The sequence below is a fragment of the Canis lupus genome, chromosome 15 (assembly GCF_011100685.1).
Source record: "Canis lupus familiaris isolate Mischka breed German Shepherd chromosome 15, alternate assembly UU_Cfam_GSD_1.0, whole genome shotgun sequence".
NCBI classification, from domain to species: Eukaryota; Metazoa; Chordata; class Mammalia; order Carnivora; family Canidae; genus Canis; species Canis lupus.
The window spans coordinates 4,693,436-4,710,767 of record NC_049236.1 but is presented as its reverse complement, the minus strand read 5'-3'; the positions used below and the strand labels follow the sequence as shown (position 1 = coordinate 4,710,767).

The 17,332-nt window shown below is 55.5% G+C and overlaps 1 protein-coding gene and 1 long non-coding RNA gene across 2 annotated transcripts in view; one reads left to right on the top strand and one right to left on the bottom strand.

The window, feature by feature from the left end:
* The window catches only part of INPP5B (inositol polyphosphate-5-phosphatase B), a 50,558-nt gene extending 38,651 nt beyond the window's left edge, over window positions 1-11,907 (bottom strand). The window contains 9 exon segments of the mRNA XM_038557840.1: window positions 1,678-1,777; window positions 1,780-1,877; window positions 1,880-2,068; window positions 7,195-7,305; window positions 8,555-8,584; window positions 8,699-8,796; window positions 10,616-10,710; window positions 11,087-11,217; window positions 11,787-11,907. Of these exon segments, the coding sequence (XP_038413768.1) occupies window positions 1,678-1,777; window positions 1,780-1,877; window positions 1,880-2,068; window positions 7,195-7,305; window positions 8,555-8,584; window positions 8,699-8,796; window positions 10,616-10,710; window positions 11,087-11,143 (778 nt within the window). The 5' untranslated portion in view covers window positions 11,144-11,217; window positions 11,787-11,907.
* LOC111098953 lies at window positions 11,444-14,468 on the top strand. The gene is made up of 3 exons (XR_005370159.1): window positions 11,444-12,439; window positions 13,229-13,341; window positions 13,994-14,468. It is a non-coding gene; the product is annotated as an uncharacterized LOC111098953 (long non-coding RNA).
* The last annotated feature ends 2,864 nt before the right edge of the window (window positions 14,469-17,332 follow it).

The window sequence follows — 17,332 nt, the reverse complement described above, 5'->3', positions numbered from 1 at the left end:
GGGGCCTGGACTATCCAACACACCCAAAGGAGGCCCAAAGAGTGATTCTCCTCGAAGGCCACAGTAACTTTGGAAACAGAGGTGAGAGGCAGCACTGGGGGCTCGGTGCCATCTCTTGGCAATTTTAACAAGAGCATCTTAGCAATTAATGCCGTAACCCCACTTACTGTAGGTAATATGATGGGGCCAAATGGGTTTAAACTAAAAATAAAACCAAAACCTTGACAACAATTCCTCACTAACATGTGACTAGGTTTTGGTTTTGGAAAGAAAAGGAAAGATTCGGAGATGCCTGCGCATGTATCACCCTGGGGCAGATAACTAACTGGCTTCAGAGCTGTCCTGACTTCTCTGGAAGCCCTCGCTCCACTTAAGGAATGAAGCACTCCAGCACGCCGGCTCTGGCCTGCTGGCCCAGGAAACACAACCCACCTCTTTCATTGCCACTGGGCCTGTTCTCAGTCATGGGCTCTCACCTGTCCCAGCACCACAGCCCAGGACGTCATGGGGACTGAAGCAACAGCTGTCTCAAGATCAGTACTTCAAGTTAGCTGAGATAAGCCCAAGAAAGATGCAAACTATCAGCACCGCCAGGCGCTTCAATTGCATCTTGTGGCAGCTGCAACGAAGGAAAAGCATAAGCCCCGAGGAAGTCCTTCGCTCACCCAATTTCCTCTCATTTTACAAACTTCGTGCAACACGCTATCCCCCTCCCTTGCCCCAGCCCCTCATAGTTTCCAAGCCTTATAAGAGCAAGTGGAGGGCTGGCCCACACACTTACGCAGCTACTTGAGACTCTTCATCTCTCGCAGATGGCTGAGAAAAGGGGGCGCGCGTGGGTACCAGCGGTCATGCCAAAGCTCGCACGTAACTGGAGCCGCATGGGCACACCCAGGGGAAAGCATACCAGAGAGTCCTTGCAGAAAATCCAGGAGCTGGACAGAAAATACAGGTCTGCAGGTCCTCTCAGAGCACCAGACTGACGCAAACTTCAGCCCTGGGCCTCTCGCTTTCCAAAAGACAAACCTCCTGGCTCAACAATTGGCCTTTTGTGCTGCACATTACCCATTAAGGGCTCGGCGGTGTGTGGGGGGGGGGGGGGGGGGCGGGGGGGGCGGGGAGTAGTCCTTTTCACCTGTAACAAAGTGGACAGGGATGTCCTTTTCACCTGTGACCTCACCCCGGCCTCCGGCCCCAAAGCGGACAGGGATCTTGCAGGCTCCAGCTCTGTGCGCAGCCTCTCTAGCACGCGGGCCGAGGACCCACAGGAGGGCGAGGCAGCGCCAACACACGCAGCACTCCCCGCCCAAGGAAGGCTCTGTCGTGGCGAGCACCGCCCCCAACACAAGCCAAGCACGGAGGGGCGGGATGGGGAAACTGAGGCTCAGAGAGGCGCACTGACCGGCCCCGGGGCACACAGCGGTCGGGCAGGGACGCACGAGGCCCGGGCGCCGGATCCGCCGGGCCCTCCGCGCGGCCCCTCCGACCGAGAGCATCCCCACGGAACTTCAGCCCCAGGTGCCCGCCTCCGGAGGGCCAGGTCCTCGGTCTTTGCCCCGGGCATCGCCGGCCACACCGCAGCCCGCGCCCCCCGCCCGCTCCCCCGCTCCGCGGCCTGGGTCCGCCGCTGCCCCCGCCCTAGAGCCCCGGCCCAGCCGCCCACAGCCCGCCGCAGACCTGCACAGTCGCGCTCCCGAGAGCCGGCGGCGGCGGACATTTCCCTGCCTGCTCCTCGGAGCTCTTCATCCCGCCGCCCGCGCCGCCCCGCATCGCCCCGCCCCGCCCCCAGGGCGCCCCGCCCCCGCGCGCCACCTCCGCCAATCGGAGGCCGAGCCTCTCCGTGGCCCCGCCCCTAAACAGACATGAGCCCGCCCCCGCGGCCGCGCCTCCTCCAATCGCCACCGCCCTTTTCGAGACGGATACCTGCCTCCGCCAATGCCGGAGCGCCGCGGCCCGGTCTCCGGGGCCGCGTCCCAACCGAGTGGCTGCGGCTGCTCGGGCTCCGGCCCGGTGCACCTGTACCGAGAGAGCCACAGGAACTCGGGATCCGGGGTCGCGGGGTCGAAACCTGCGGTGCGAGCAGAGAGGGAATGCTGAGCCGCGCCGTAAGGAGCCGGTTCCACCCCTGCCTGTCTGCAGGCGGGTGAGCACATCGCTCAGCCTCCCGGGAGAGCCTCAAAGCCTGTGGCCCTGCGCCCTGGGCGCGCTTGACATTCAAATGCAAAAATAAATGTGCAAATAATAAAATATTTAAAAATAATAAAATAAAATAAAATAAAATAAAATAAAATAAAATAAAATAAAAATAAATAAAATATAAAATAAAATAATAAAATAAAATGCAAACAAGAGCCAGACCCGCGCCACTCCTCCGTGGTAACTATGTGCCAAGGTCTGTACTTCATATTTGCCTGACTCCTGAATGCTCACAACGAACTTTTTTTTTTTAAATCCTTTTTTTTTTTTTTTTTTATTTATGATAGAGAGAGACAGACAGACAGAGAGAGAAGCAGGCTCCATGCCAGGAGCCCGATGTGGGACTCGATCCCGGGTCTCCAGGATCGCACCCTGGGCCAAAGGCAGGCACCAAACCGCTGAGCCACCCAGGGATCCCCCACAACGAATTTTAAGAGCTAGGGAACTATCATCCTATGGCAGCAGGGTGAGAAGCAGGGTGCAAGCTCAGATAGCTGTCCGTACTAGGGAGTGCGCTGGGTGCTTTCATTGCCCATAATCTCCATCAGCAACTTGTAAACCACTCCGAATAAACACACACTCTAAAAGCACTGTGCTTGCTATGAGATATGCCTTCAACACAAGTCCTCTGGTTACTTCTTAACCAGATTGCCACTCCTTCCTAGAAATTCTTTCTTCTTTTTTTAAGATTTATTGACTTATTCAGGAGAGAGACAGAAACACAGGCAGAGGGAGAAGCAGGGTCCCTGCAAGGGGCCTGATGTGGGGACTCAATCCTGGAACTCCAGGATCACTCCCTGAGCTGAACGCAGACGCTCAACCACTAAGCCACCCAAGCATCCCTCCTTCCTAGAAATTCTTGATTGGTTGTGCCTCTCCCTCAAATCCAGGTCTGTCTGAGCCCCAAATGATTTTGGTCTCCTATGCCATCTTGACCGAACTGAACTGGATTCACAAGGGCATCCTAAATGAAGAAATTTGGGTTCCAGGCCCTGGTGTGGCTTCACTGAACACAGCTTTTAAGTTCTTTCCAGCATTAACATACTGTTAACCCATTCTGGGCCTCATCTGATCCTCATAAAACTCTTGAAGGAGTAGGAAGGCAGGTTCATATCCCCATGGTACAAATGATAAAGCCAAGGCCTAAAGAAATAAAATATATTGTTCACATTTACAACTAGGAAGTGGCGGAGCTGGGATCTGAACTGAAGCCTCTGGGCCCCATGGGCAGGAGTTAGAACCTGGGGTTCAGGGGGATCCCTGGGTGGCTCAGCGGTTTGGAGCCTGCCTTCAGCCCAGGGCCTGATCCTGGAGACCCGGGATCGAGTCCCACATTGGGCTCCCGGCATGGGGACTGCTTCTCTCTCTGCCTCTCTCTGTCTCTCTCTCTCTCTCTATGTCTATCATGAATGAATAAATAAATCCTAAAAAAAAAAAAAAAAAAAAAAAAAGAACCTGGGGTTCCAAACCTCCATATTACGTCAATTGATGAATGACCTTGGGTAAGTTACTCACCTTATGTCAGTTTGCTCATCTATAAAACAGGGTATCTACTCTTTAGTATTGCTCAAAAGACAGAACAGGAGAACATGGTTGGTGTGCACTGTCTAGATGTCTAGAAAAATGTCTGGGATATAGTATGTGCTCATTTCAGGTTAGCTACTTCTTTTCTCTAACTGGGATCTCTTGACCAAGGTACTTCTACTATTACTTTTGTGCTGCACATTATCCACCAAGGACTGGGTGGAGAAAACCTATTTCCTTTCACCTTTCACCTCATCCTGGACTCCAGACCCTTTATCTGTAAAGTGCAAGGGTTGGGCTGGTAGACAGACACCAAGAGCCTTCAGCAGTGAGAGTCCCCTCTTACCCGGGCCCCTCCCTGAGAAAGTCCATATCATGACAACTGCTCACTGCAGGTCCCTGCAGGTCATCCCAAGTGTGGGCCCCAGAAGGCAGAGCAGGGAAGACGACCAATAGACACATACTTAAGCCTAAAAGAGGGAATTCACCTTGACTCCCCTGTCTCCATCCTCATAGCCAGGCACCAAGCTCTGTTCTTCCGTTCAACACATATCCATAAAGTACCTACTAAGTGCCAGGCACTGTTCTAACCACTGGGGTTAAGTTGCGACACAACCCAGGCTCGCTGCCCCTGTGGCACCTTCATTCTCTTCAGTTGGATCTCTCCAGTATACTCTCTCCTCCCCATCCCCACCACCAGGCCCTAGCCTGAGCCTCAGGTTTTTATTTTATTTTATTTTATTTTATTTTATTTTATTTTAGGGATGTCTGGGTGGCTCAGTGGTTGAGAATCTGCCTTCAGTTCAAGGTGTGACCCTGGAGTCCCGGGGTCGAGTCCCACATCGGGCTCCCTGCATGGAGCCTGCTTCTCCCTCTGCCTGTGTCTCTGCCTCTCTCTCTTTCTCTGTGTGTGTCTTTCATGAATAAATAAATAATAGTAAAAAAAAATCTTTAAAAAAAGATTCATTTATTTTACTCTGCCTCTCTCTGTGTCTTTCATGAATAAATAAATAATAGTAAAAAAATCTTTAAAAAAAGATTCATTTATTTTAGAGAGGAGAGGAGGGACAGAGAAAGAGGGGGAATCTTTTCTTTTTAAGATTTTATTTATTTATCAGAGAGAGAGAGAGCAAGAACAGGGGGAGGGGCAGAGGAGGGAGAAGCAAACCCTCCACCAAGCAGGGGGCCTGACACAAGGCTCGATCAAGGAGCCCAAGATCATGATCTGAGCTGAAGGCTGACAATTAACCTCCTGAGCCACCCAGACTCTGAACTGAGCATGGAGCCTGACCTGGGGCTCGATCCTATGACCCTGAGACCATGACCTGAGCCAAAACCTAGGGTCAGACGCTTAACTGACTGAGCCAACAGGCGCCCATCCAAGCCTGTTTTTAGGCCTGAACCCTTGCAATACACTTCCGTTGACTTCCTCCCTCTAGCCTCTCCCCTTTGGCACCAGTTGCCAGAGGAACTTTTCCTACATGCAAATCCTACCTTGTCATTCCTCTGTTTAAAACTCCTACAGCTCCCCACAAGCTGTAGGGCAAAGTCCAAGGTCTTGGTTGGTTGTTTAAAACCCTTCCTGAGCTGTCTGCTGGCCTCTCTGGCTCAGCTCTCTCCATACCCTCCTACCCCATGTTCAATCCCACCCGACAACCTGCTCTTCCCTCCAACAGCCTTTTCCCCCTTGTTGCCTGCCCGGAAAAAACCTCATTCATCTTTCAGCTCTCCGCTTACATATCACCTCCTCCATGAAGTCTTAATTTGCTGAGCCCTCTCTATGGGATAGGGTGGCATGAGCTTGGGAAGCCCTTGTAGAATATTCTAAAACACAAGAGCTCCAGGGGCCTGGGCGGCTCAGCGGGTTAAGCCTCTGACTTGGGCTCAGGTCCCAACCTCAGGGTCGTGGGCTCGAGCCCCGTCATCAGGCTCCGTGCTCATCAGGGAGTCGGCTCATCCCTCTCCCTCTGGCCCTCCCCTCCCTGTACCCCTGGCTTGTATTCTCTCTGCATCTCTCTCTCTCTCAAATAAATAAATAATGTAAAACAGAGAAGCAAACAAAACCCACAAGAGCTCAAGCTCTGGAGGAAACTCTCCAGCCCTGTCTAATCCTGGCTCCGTGGTTTACCAGCTGGGACCTCAGGCAAGACCCTTACCCTCTCTGAGCCTCAGGTTCCTCATGTTCTGGGAAATGGAGATGTTACAAATGCCTTAGCTTGTAAGGCTGTGGTAAGGAAAATGAGACAAGGTGTGAAAAGTTCCTAGAACGGGGTCGAACACTCGGATGAATGTTAGCTGAGTTATGGACCCTCTTGTACAGAAGGAGGAAACCGTTCCTGAGCTCCTACTGTGTGCTGGGCGTTCTCACACATGTTATCCCATTTAATTCTCACAACTCCACTAGGAACATATTCTTTACATACACAAGCCTACAAACCAAGAATCAGCGAGGTAAGGGGTTTGGCCCAAGTCACACAGAGCTAGGGATGGGCCAAGATAGGGTTCAAAGGCAAGGAGCTATGTAGCTTCAAGGTCCATGCTCTTTGCTGGTTACTCTTACTACCCTTCCTACATCTACTACTAATAATCATAAAATGAGTTATCCTTATTCATTGAAGCTTTGGAGACAAATATCCCCCTGCATGTAGAGTAAACTTTGTGCACCTTAACCAGGCATTCAAGTCTCTGTAATCTTGTTTCTACTTCCTTCCCCAGGTTGCACCCAAAGCCAGTCTCCTTCCTGGCACACTGGGTAAACTAAGTTAGAGCCCCTGGACGTTCAGTCTCTATGGTGAGACCATGATGGAAGGGGAGCGCCCTCACATCCCACCCCATTCCCATGGAGACAAGAGATTGGTTGGAAAAGATTTAACTAATAGTGTTGGGTAAACACCTAAAAGCCCCGCACCTGGTGGCTCGGATTTGCATGTCCTGTGGCTAATCCTCTGTTCTATGCAAACTCTCGTTTACCTGCCTGGCTGAAATCCTGATCTAAACAAATTCTGCCCTGGAAGCCCTGAACCTCTCATGGCTAAGCCAAAGCTAGACTCTTTCCTCGGCTGCAGTGGGAGACAGAGCAGGGTTCAAGGGCAGGAGAGCCCATGTGCCAGGCTTCTCCTGGTTCCAGCTGTGGTTGCCAGAGAGAGGGAAGGTGGGCCTCTAGAAGCTGCTGACCCTGCTCACTTGTAAAACATTCTGCAGCAGAAACACAGCGTCCTGCCCTGTGCAGCCCGGCCCAGTAACCAGGAGGACAAAGAGGGCTCTGCGGGGACTTAAAACTCCAGTCTGGAAAAGGGAAACCACAAATGCAAATACATGATTGGCTCGTGGCCTGAGGGCACTGTGGCCTCAAGCCAGCTGCTGAGAGAGGGCACAGAAACCGGGAGCGTGAGGCCAAAGGGTGGAAAGTCAGCAGTAGGTCAGTGCCCAGCCAACGCCCCCACCCCACCCCACAGAGCCTGGGGTCTCACCCACCTGGACAGGCCCTGGCAACTTCATGGAGGAACATCCTGGTGTGTGAACCGAAGGGAAGCTGCAATACGAGGCTGAGCTCCGCTGTGTCCAGTTGGACGGTCACATCCGAGCCTGCACAGAGGAGGTGGGAATTGAGCCCCTGGCCTCCAGAACCCCAGAATGGACAGTCAGCAGCCCAAGATCCCAAAGCTCCCTGGGCCTTTTCGCAGTTTCACCAAAGGCAGCTCCTGGGCTGTAAGGAAATCTCTGCACCGGGAGCTCCAAATTCCCATCGTCCTGGCTCCACGGAGGAGGCGGCCCAGGGCTCTACTAGTCAGGAAGGCTCGCCACGGGAGTGCTAGACAGATGGGCTGGAAGAGGGGTTCTCTGACCTGCAGTGTCTCTCCCCGAGTGGAAGGAAATCACATGGAGGCAGACAAGAGGAGATGTCTGTCCATCCATCTCCCCGATGGGGCCGGGCACGAGCTGGGGCCCCGGAATACCATGGGGCAAAGACAAGGGGCACAGCCTGTCCCCGGGGAGCCACACGGTGGATGGTGCTGCTCACGTAGCACAACCTCAGCATCCTGCAGGCTCACAGTGAACACCCACAGATGTGCTGAGCTGGTGGGTGAAGTAGGGGCAATCTGGCACAGGGATCAAGAGCCTGAGTTCCAGAGACCGGATTCTGGGTTCGAAGCCTGGTTCTGCTGCTTCCTAAGTTAACTTAATTTCTCTGGGCCTCAGTTGCCTCGACCATAAAATAGGGATGAGAACAGTGATCACCTCACCGAGCTGGGCCCAAAGCAGCCAATGATGTATGTAAAGCTCTTCGTACAGTGATTAAATATTCATTTCTGTTGTTACTACTACTACTACTACTACTACTACTACTACAGTCTAGCAGAGAAGACAAGCATTAAATAGATCACCACAAATCATTAAATCGACGTGAGTGACAGAGACCTGGCGAGGATGAGAAAAAGGAACGTGGATCAGTGAGAGGCTCAGACAATTGCAGGGAGTTGAACAAAAGCTTCCTGGAAGAAGTAAAGTGTGAACCGAAGCTCTGAAGGATGGGTTGGCTCAGGGAAAAGAGGTGTGGGGGCTTTCAGGAAGAGGGAACAGCACGTGCAGGGGTTTGGTGGTGGGAACATGTCATGTTTGAGGTGAGGGAAGCAATCCAGAGGATTCTAAGCACAGCAAGGAGAATGATGGAACCGGGGCCAGAGAGGTTGGCGGGCCTGGTCCCGTAGTATCATCGTTCCTGCCACACCAAATGGTGTGAAGTAGGAGAGCGCTCCTACTTCACACCATTCTTCTGTCTGCGGGTCCCTAACCCCCTGCCCCAACTGGGACTGGCGCTGAAAGGACCACTCACCAAGAATGTACAGTTCACCGTCTGGGGACACTGTGGGGAGGGAAATGAAAAGGCCATTAGCCATTGAGCACCCTAGCCCCTGCAAAGGCAACATGCCCTGGGGACCCAGAGGAGAGGGACTCATACCACCCAGCCCCGTGGCACCTTCTTCCAGCGTAAAATCCCGCGAGACAGGCACTATCTGGTCCAAAGAGACATCGTCCCCCGTAATGGCCATCCTCCGGTGCGTGTACAGGAAGAGACTAAGGGCAGGAAGCAGCAGTGAAGACGGGGCCCCCTGGCCCGTCGTGGAGGCCTTGGGTGCTCATGTTCCATCCTTGGCCCCTAGGGTCCTGCTGGTGGTACCTGGCTATGCACAATCGTCATGCCCTCTCTGTCCATGGTGCCCATCAGAGACTGCAAGTCTACAGATGGGTCATGGAAGCTGAACTTGTCCCATTTTGGGGTGCGCCTGCTTTGCTACTGAAACATGTGCATGATCAATCCCTTGTGTGTGACAGCAGCAGCACAACCTCAGCCACTCCCTTCCCTCTCTGACCACAGTTTTGCTATCTGTGAAGTGAGGGTGGTAGATTAGAAAATGTCTAATGACCCTCCCTCCCAGCTCCGAGATCATGAGGCCCAATTTCTGTCTCTGAGAACTTGGACAAGTGGTTTTCATCCTCACTCTGCTTCGGTGTAATACGTAGGCATTACTAACAACATTTATCGGGTACTTTTTTTTTTAAGATTTTATTCATTTATTTGATATATATATAGAGAGAGAGCACAAGCAGGGGGAGAGGCCGGCAGAGGGAGAGGGGGAAGCAGACTCCCCACTGATGAGGGAGCCCGATGTGGGGCTCAGTCCCAGGCCCCCGGGATCATGACCTGAGCCGAAGGGAGACACTTAACCAACTGGGCCACGCAGGCACCCCTACTGGGTACTTTCTATGTCCTTCACAGCGTTTACAAGTAATAACACCCTCTAACCTTGAATCTGGACAAATTGAAGTACAGAGGAGTAAAACAGCTCGTTCAAGATCATGTGGTTAAGGGGGTGCCTGGGTGGCTCAGTCAGTGAAGCATTGGACTCTTGATTTTGTCTTAGGTCATGATCTCCATGCCGTGGAGCCTGCTTCAGATTCTCTCTCTCCCTCTGCCCCTTCCCCTTGCTCGCTCTCATGCTCTCTCCCTAAAAAAAAAACAAAACAAAAAAAAAAACATGTGGCTCAGAAGTAATAAAACCTGGATTTGAACCCAGGCAGACAGGCCACCTGATTCAAGATCTAGACAAAGACATTGGGCAGCCCGAGTGGCTCAGCAGTGTACCACCACCTTCAGCCCAGGGCCTGATCCTGGAGTCCCGGGATCGAGTCCTGCATTGGGCTCCCTGCGTGGAGCCTGCTTCTCCCTCTGCCTGTGTCTCTGCCTCTCTCTCTCTCTCTCTCTCTGTGTGTCTCTCATGAATAAATAAAATCTTAAAAAAATAAATAAACAAAGACATTAAACCATTGGTGTGTAAGGAGCTTCTTCGTCAGATTTTGAGGATTATATGAGCTAATACACATGAAGGGCTTAGAATATAATGTTCAAAAGATATTAAGTATCTGGGATCCCTGGGTGGCTCAGTGGTTGAGTGTCTGCCTTGGACCCAGGGCGAGATCCCGGGGTCCTGGGATCGAGTCCCACGTCGGGCTCCCTGCATGGAGCCTGCTTCTCCCTCTGCTTGGGTCTCTGCCTCTCTCTGTGTGCATCTCTCATGAATAAATAAAATCTTTTTCTAAATTTATTTATTCATGAGAGACACAGGCAGAGGGAGAAGCAGGCTCCATGCAGGGAGCCTGATATGGGACTAGATCCCGGGTCTCCAGGATCACACCTTGGGCCAAAGGCGGTGCTAAACCACTGAGCCACCGGGGCTGCTCAGTACAATCTTTTACAAAAAATATTAAGTATCATTATTATGCTGAATCTAGAAGACTTAGACTCTGCCCTAGAGGGGCGGCTGATGCCCAGCTGGAGGGTGCAGTGAAGAATAACCCCATGGCCCAACAGGCAAGGACCAATGCCCTCACTCACGCGTGTTCCTGGCCACCGTGTCGGGGGCGGTGGCGCACGAGTCCCAGGAGGCGGCTCTGCCTGCTGTCTCCCTCACACAGCACACCTTGTACCGCCTGCTGCGTATGGTCAAGGAAAACCAAAACAAAACCTGGGGCCAGCCCAGCCCAGCCCACCTCCCTGCCCGTCGGCTGCTCGCCCGCATTCGCCGTGTGACCTTGGGCGGGTCACTTCTCCCCTCTGACTCCCTCTCGTCTGCGAAGTGGGGATGGTAGTGTCCAGCTTCACAGGGGATCCGGAGGACGGTGGAGTGTTTAGAGCAGTGGGCAGAAGCCAATACTGAGCCCGTAAACACGGATTTCCTTCTCTGCCAGTAAACACGGATTTCCTTCTCTGCCATGGGCCCCGAGAGAGGGAGGGGAGCAGAGAGACGCATAGACGCATCCATTCCCCTTCCCAGGGCCCGGGCAGCCACCAGGGCTGGAAGGATATGAGGACGCAGTACTCCCCCTCAGCGAGGGTCTCCTGGATCGCCACCGACTGGTCCATGTGGGTGAAGCTGACGCGCCCTGGGGAGACGGCAGGGAGGAGCCGTGTCGGTGAATGAGTTAGCCAGGAGCTGCCTGAGAGGGTGGAGGGCAGGGGGCAGGGCCCTAGTACCCCGAGAGGCTGCGGAGGCCTCCCGGCCCTCTTCCTCCTCCCTAGATGGGAGGGAGGGGGCCGTCCCTTTGCCCCTTGAGGGATGTACGATGTACCGTACCACCCTTTGGAAGAGCATCGGGCGCTTTCTGAGTGGGGTCCCGTCCATGTAGGGGCCCCCCTCCTGGAGAAGCAGACACGGTCCCGCTTTCCCTGGGATAGGGCTCTGCCTCCCTTGGTGGGGAGCAGTAGCAGTGCTGCTGGCTCCTCTCTGGGAGGTGTCAGTGCTCTGTCTGCACAGGTCTGGGGGGAGACATCCTGTTCTCAGGGAGGGAAGTGTCTCATCCCACACAAGGACCCCAGTTCTGTTCCTCTTTCCTAGGAGACAGGAGACAACACCCCATTGCTCCTTGGCCCCCGCCGCCCAGCAGGCCTCGTTGCATCAGCCACGGGCCGGGGGTGCCCGCTCTTGACAGCAGCAGGACAAGGCTCCCAGCCCTCCGCCCGCCCTCTCCCCTCCCCCCAGCCCCACCCTGGCTTCCCGGCTGCGCACCTGCTGCAGCCCCTGCCGCCGCCGCCGACCTCCTGAGCTGTCACCGCTGGGTAGGGTACGGGACACCCTCGCCCTGGCCGGCTGGGGACTACATTTCCCAGCAGCCCCTGCACCACAGGCTGGCCAGCTAGCCTGCAAGTCCCAGCATGCCCGCACCGATCACACCAATCAGGGGGCGCTGGTGGAGGGTGGGGGGGCCCTTCCCCACCCCCATTAACTCCTTAGGTCCTGGGCGACCCTGGGCTCTCAGTTCCGGGAAGGGTTTCAGGACTGCTCCATCCTCCACCCCGGCTCCCCAGTCCTGGGGCCAGGACGCCCCGCCCGGCGCCCCAAGGTGGACGGCCACGTCTGCCTTAAGGGGAAAAAGAATGCATTTTCGTTTTCTCCTCCATCCCATCCTCAACTCCTCCGGTCCCCGCTGGCCCACTCTGGCCTCCCCTGGAGCCCTTCCTCCCCCACAGGACTACCTTAAGGGAGAACAGCACCTTGAAGAACCACCGCCTGGGTTTCCCAGGTGGAGAAACTGAGGATCGGAGAGGTTAAAACCAGGCCGAGGCCCTGCAGCTAGCGGGTGGCAAAACGGGACTCAGCTGCTCCAGCTTCCGAGCACTGACCCCTTGCCACACACCCGCCGCCCTTCCTGCCTTCCCCGGGTGTGTGTGACGTGTGTGTGCACAGGACATGCACCTGATGGGGGCACCTGTCCTGCTCGCTCCTCTGGGAGGGCGGGGGGGTGGGGCCCTTGGCTTTCAAGCCCCCTCCTCTGATTTACCCAGGCATGTGCACTTTCTCCTTTGGGGCCTCCATTTCTGCATCTAAAATAAGGAGTTGGGTCCAGATGGACAAGAGGGGCCCACTGGGATCTGGGAGTCCAGGACCCATCTCTTGCCCTACGGGCTACGTCGCTGTGAGCTGTAAGCTCCCTGAGGACAGCGCTGTGTCTCTTCCACATGGCCCAGCACAGCGTCTGGCACAGGCGACCCTCAGGATGTGTTTACTGAATTAGCGAAGTAATGAATTGACTTCATGAATACACCTTCTCTCAAGCTTTGACCCAAACTAAAGTGTCAGGGCTGGGGAAGGAGTGGCCACTGTGACCTCAAACCCGTGCCACCTTCTGTTACACTAAGCTGGGAGTTGCTGCCCCAAGGGCCAGTCCAGCTCTACATGAGTGAACACCTTCCAGAAACAGGTGGCACCTTCTTCCCCATCTTCCAGAAATCTGCAGCTCAAAGGGAGCTCAAGTTTATTTGAGTTTGGTTTCAGAGTTATGTGGGAAGAGATAAAGGATGGTAGGGTCCCTAGGAAAGCAGGGGAACCCCAATTCCAGCCCCACTTTTAATGACAAAGCCTGGGGAGGAAGGTGTGGGAGAAGTAGACGGGGACAGACTTTGGAGTCCTCCCATTTGATGGGGGTCAGGAGGGAGGTTCTGTTTTTCCAGGCGAACCCCAGCCTCTCCTTGGGATTGGGGCTGAGGCCCTGCCCCCTTGGAGCACACCAAGCTCAGGCCCAGGAGGGAGAAGTGAGGATCCTGGAAGCTGGGCTGTGGACTTGGTAAATGCCTTTCACTAAAGATGCAGCTGCAGGAATCAGAGCTGGGGTGGGGACTGGGGGCTTGCAGGGCCTACAGGGTCTTCTTAGCTGCTGTTCCCCAGCTCTGGGTTCTACTGGGCCCAGCTAGGAGAGTGGGAAGGGAGCTGGGCAGAGTGGCTCCGGCCATAGCCCAGCGCAGGGGGCTCCTAATGAAAATTCCCATCCAGCTGGAGGCAGTTGCCTGAGGCTGAGGCTTGGCAGCGCCCCTGATGGTGACACCTGGGGGTCCCTCCCATGCAGGCCTGGCTGCAGCCCGCAGGATAGCCTGAGCTGGGCCAGTTCAGCTGCAGGAAGAGATGGGAACATTCATACTCTGCTTGTCTCTACCCCTCACTCACCGAGGCAGAAAGTGTTAAGTGGGCCATGGGCTGAGCTAAACCTCCCTGGACCCCCAGCTCCCTCCCCATGAGGTCAGCTGGCCAGTCCCCAGAGAACACACAGGGGGACCAGAAACAAGGAAGCATGTCATGGAGACTTGGAAAATCCCAGCTGTTGCCCTGGGTTTGGTCTAGTGCAGAGCTGAGAGGGTCAAGCATGCTGGCCCCAGGCAGCCTGGCTCCCAGCAGGCCTAGCTCCAGCCAGATTTGGCCGCTGACCTGCTTTGTACGGGCAGGCAGGCAGGAAGAGAACGGCGGGCACTTCGAGGAAGGACAGCATCTCAGTCTTCAGAGCACTCCAAGGGCTCACCTCGCCCAAGCCCAAGCCCTCAGGGCGCATGGTCACAGCTTTCTGCCCTTCGAAGCAGTCACCACGTCGGCAGGAGAAGATGACACAGATTTTCCCCTGCAAGAGAAAGTGGGGGGAAGGCTGAGGGTGGGGGGGACTGTGTTCAGACTGAACGACTGAACAGGGAGTGAATGCTGGCCAGGAGTGAGCCTGGGGCCTCCTGTGTGGGTCCCGGTGGCCCTACCCTAGCCCCTGCGTGCACTCGGTTCGTGTCTGCCTCCCAGAGCCCGCGCATATGAAGGAGACGTGTTTCTCCTGAGGGCTGGCAGGGTGGCGGTCACCAGGAGGGTAGTGGGAAGCAGCTTGTCCTCTGGGATGGTCGGGGCCTAGGCCTGGGAACACAACAGGGCTGCCCAGGGGAGTGCTGCAGGGGGAGTGGGGTGGGATGGGGGTGGTGAGGAACCAAAAAACCAAGAGTAGGGTTCAGAGTTGGTGGTCAGTGGGTGAGCAAGGCTCAGGGCCTGGAGCGGTGGGGTGGGAGTCGGAGCTCCCCGGAGGAGGGGCCCATGCGTGGGCAGGAGGGGGCCGGGCTGGCTGTCGGGCCCAGGCAAGGGCTGGGGGGGCTTGCCTTTCTGCTGTCCTAACGGTGGGCCAAGCCCAGGCTCCCAGTCCCCCCAACTGGCTCGGCTCCCCCTGGCTCAGCCTCTCTCCCACCTGCACCTCACCTGGCGGAGGGGCTCCCGGTGCTCTGCCTCCCGGGAGCACATCTCCCCTTAGCAGGAGAAGCTGGGGCGTATCTGGGGGGCAGGTTTGGATGGGGTGGCTCCATTCCCTTAGGGCGGGAGCGTCAAGAGGCCCCCCTCCCCCGTTCCTGTGCTCTTTGCCTGGACAGGAGCAGGGGCAGTGGACTCCTCACCAAGTTCTGGGCTACCCCAGCAGGAGAGGAGGAGAGGAGGAGACCCCTGCTGGGAGCAACCAGGGTCAAGGAAAGGTCAGGTGAAAGAGGTCATGAGGTCAGGGAAAAGACGGGGTGGTCCCAGGGTCCAGCAAGTGTCAGGAGTTAGGGGTGGTGGCAGGGTCCAGGAGGGGCTGGCGTCCCTGGGCTGAGCGGACAGGGACCTCGGAGCAGAGCAGCCCAGTGGCTACCACTGGCCAGGCCACGGAGGTCTTCTGTCGAGGTGCTGCAGGGGCTAGGGAGGGAAGGACCCAGCGGAGGGCAGTAGGGGCCACTTCTGTCTCTACCTTCACCCCTTCTAATTTCATTTTCCTTTTGTAAATAATCTCTACTCCCGACTTGGGGCTTGAACTCAGGACCTTGAGATCGAGAGCCACATGCTCTAGGTACTGAGCCAGCCAGGCGCCCCTACCTCCACCTCTCCTTACCACCAGGTGTTTCAGCCCTTCTGTGGCTCCCTCCCCTCCAACACCCATCAGCACCTCTCCAAGGGGACCTGTTTCCAAGGGTAAGTAGGTCAAGAGAAGGGCCTAGAGGCTCTGCAGACATCTGTGGCCGAGAGAAAAGAAGGGCCTCCCCACCTAAGCCTCTTTTCCTCCTCCCTGGTTTGGGTAGATGAGGCCGGAGGGGCAGCTCAGGAGTGTGGGGGGGCCAGACGGTCAGCAGAATCAGAAAACTTGGCTGGTTACCTCCTAATCTGCATTACTTCCGGCTCCTTGCCCATCTCCTTTAGTGTGTGAGCCTCTCCATGGCTGGAGAGAATAATCCCAATAGTCCCGTGCCCCCCCTCTCCCAGCTGTAGACCACCTGCACACCTGAAGCCATGGAGAGTGTGCATGTGAGCATGTGTCGGGAGGCAGCCCCCGGAATCAGTAGGTCAGCTTGGGGAATTCCTGCTGACATTGCTCCTGCAGGGCCAAAGGACGTTGGGACTGTAGCCAGAGGGAGAGATTAAAGCCAGTGGCAGCGTGGGCAGATTGAAGGACCTCCATCCTAAGGTCCCCCTGGGATGTGCCTGTTTGTGTAGGTCACACACCTGGCAGGTAGAGGGGCCTCTCAGGAGTGACAGGAGGGAGGGGGCCTGGGTCCTTCTAGAACCCACCTGGATTGGGAGAACTCTGGCTGGCTGGCAGGACAAAGGGTGGTGCACGGGGAGAGGCTACAGGTGCATTCCCACCTTGAGAACTCGGAGGTGAGTCTGCTGGCAGGACCTGAACAATGAGGGGTAGCCACTGTCCCAAGGAGAAGATAAATGATGCGGAGGGAGGAGAAAAATCCCCCATCTGCTCCTCACTCCCCCAACACACTGGTTCCATCGAGGGTACCTTCTACGCGAAGCCTTCTAGCTCAAGTTGACCCCAGGGAGGGGAACAGAAGGAAAGAGTTAGAAAGGGTTGGCCAGTTGGGGCTGGACACAAATCAATGGGCTCTCTTCTTACAGGTGGGACTGAGGAGACTCCCCATTTCTGGGAGCTTCCTCCCCGGATCAGCGTCTGGGTTCCCCAAGACCAGTCTGGAGGCCAAGCCCAGGAGTGACTCCCTGGCAGCTTCCTGCCGGGCCTGCCTTCTCTGATGAGTAGCCTTCCTCCTCGGAGAGGCAGCCGAGTCACCTGTTCTCAGCAGGAAGTGCCCGGGGCTCCACCAAGAGGTGGAGGTTCAGACTCCACGTCTAAGGGAGAGATTCTTAGAAGACTCATGAGCCAAGAATGGGCTTCTGGGCATTCACGAACCCTTAAAATGGGGTGCAGATACATCTATGCACAGGTATTTTCCTGAGGACAAAGTCCACAATTTTTATCTTTTTATTTCCAAAGGAATTTAGGATCCTGGGAAGACTGAGGACTACTGCTGTAAGCCAAGATCTCAAGGAGTCCCCTCTGGGGGAACCGGTCACCAGTCTGCCCCTACCGCCGCCGATGGCCCCTCACCGGTGGGGTTGGCCATAGGGGTTTCTCCCCATCTGGGTTGTTACTGAGCCTCCGTACCTCTGGTTCTGCTCCCACTCACCATCTCCTCTACACCCAATCCTCAAGGTTTATGAACTTAGCTGGGACATGGAGGGCACCAAAAAATACCTATTTGGATGAATATAACAGAAGAAAAGAATCCTTCGCTATGACAGGGAAGCCCCAGGGTTCCTCCAAGGCTGCTGTGGTGCACGACTCCTCAAAACCTGAGAACCCGGTCCCACCTCCCCTCCACGCAGTAAAATACACATTGTTGGGCTGAGCCTGGAATCCAGGTACCCGCTCCTACTAAAGAGGGGACGCTGGGGGATGGGACAGTTGGAACGCAGCAGGTACATCCCTTCGGAGCCCCAATGCTGCTACT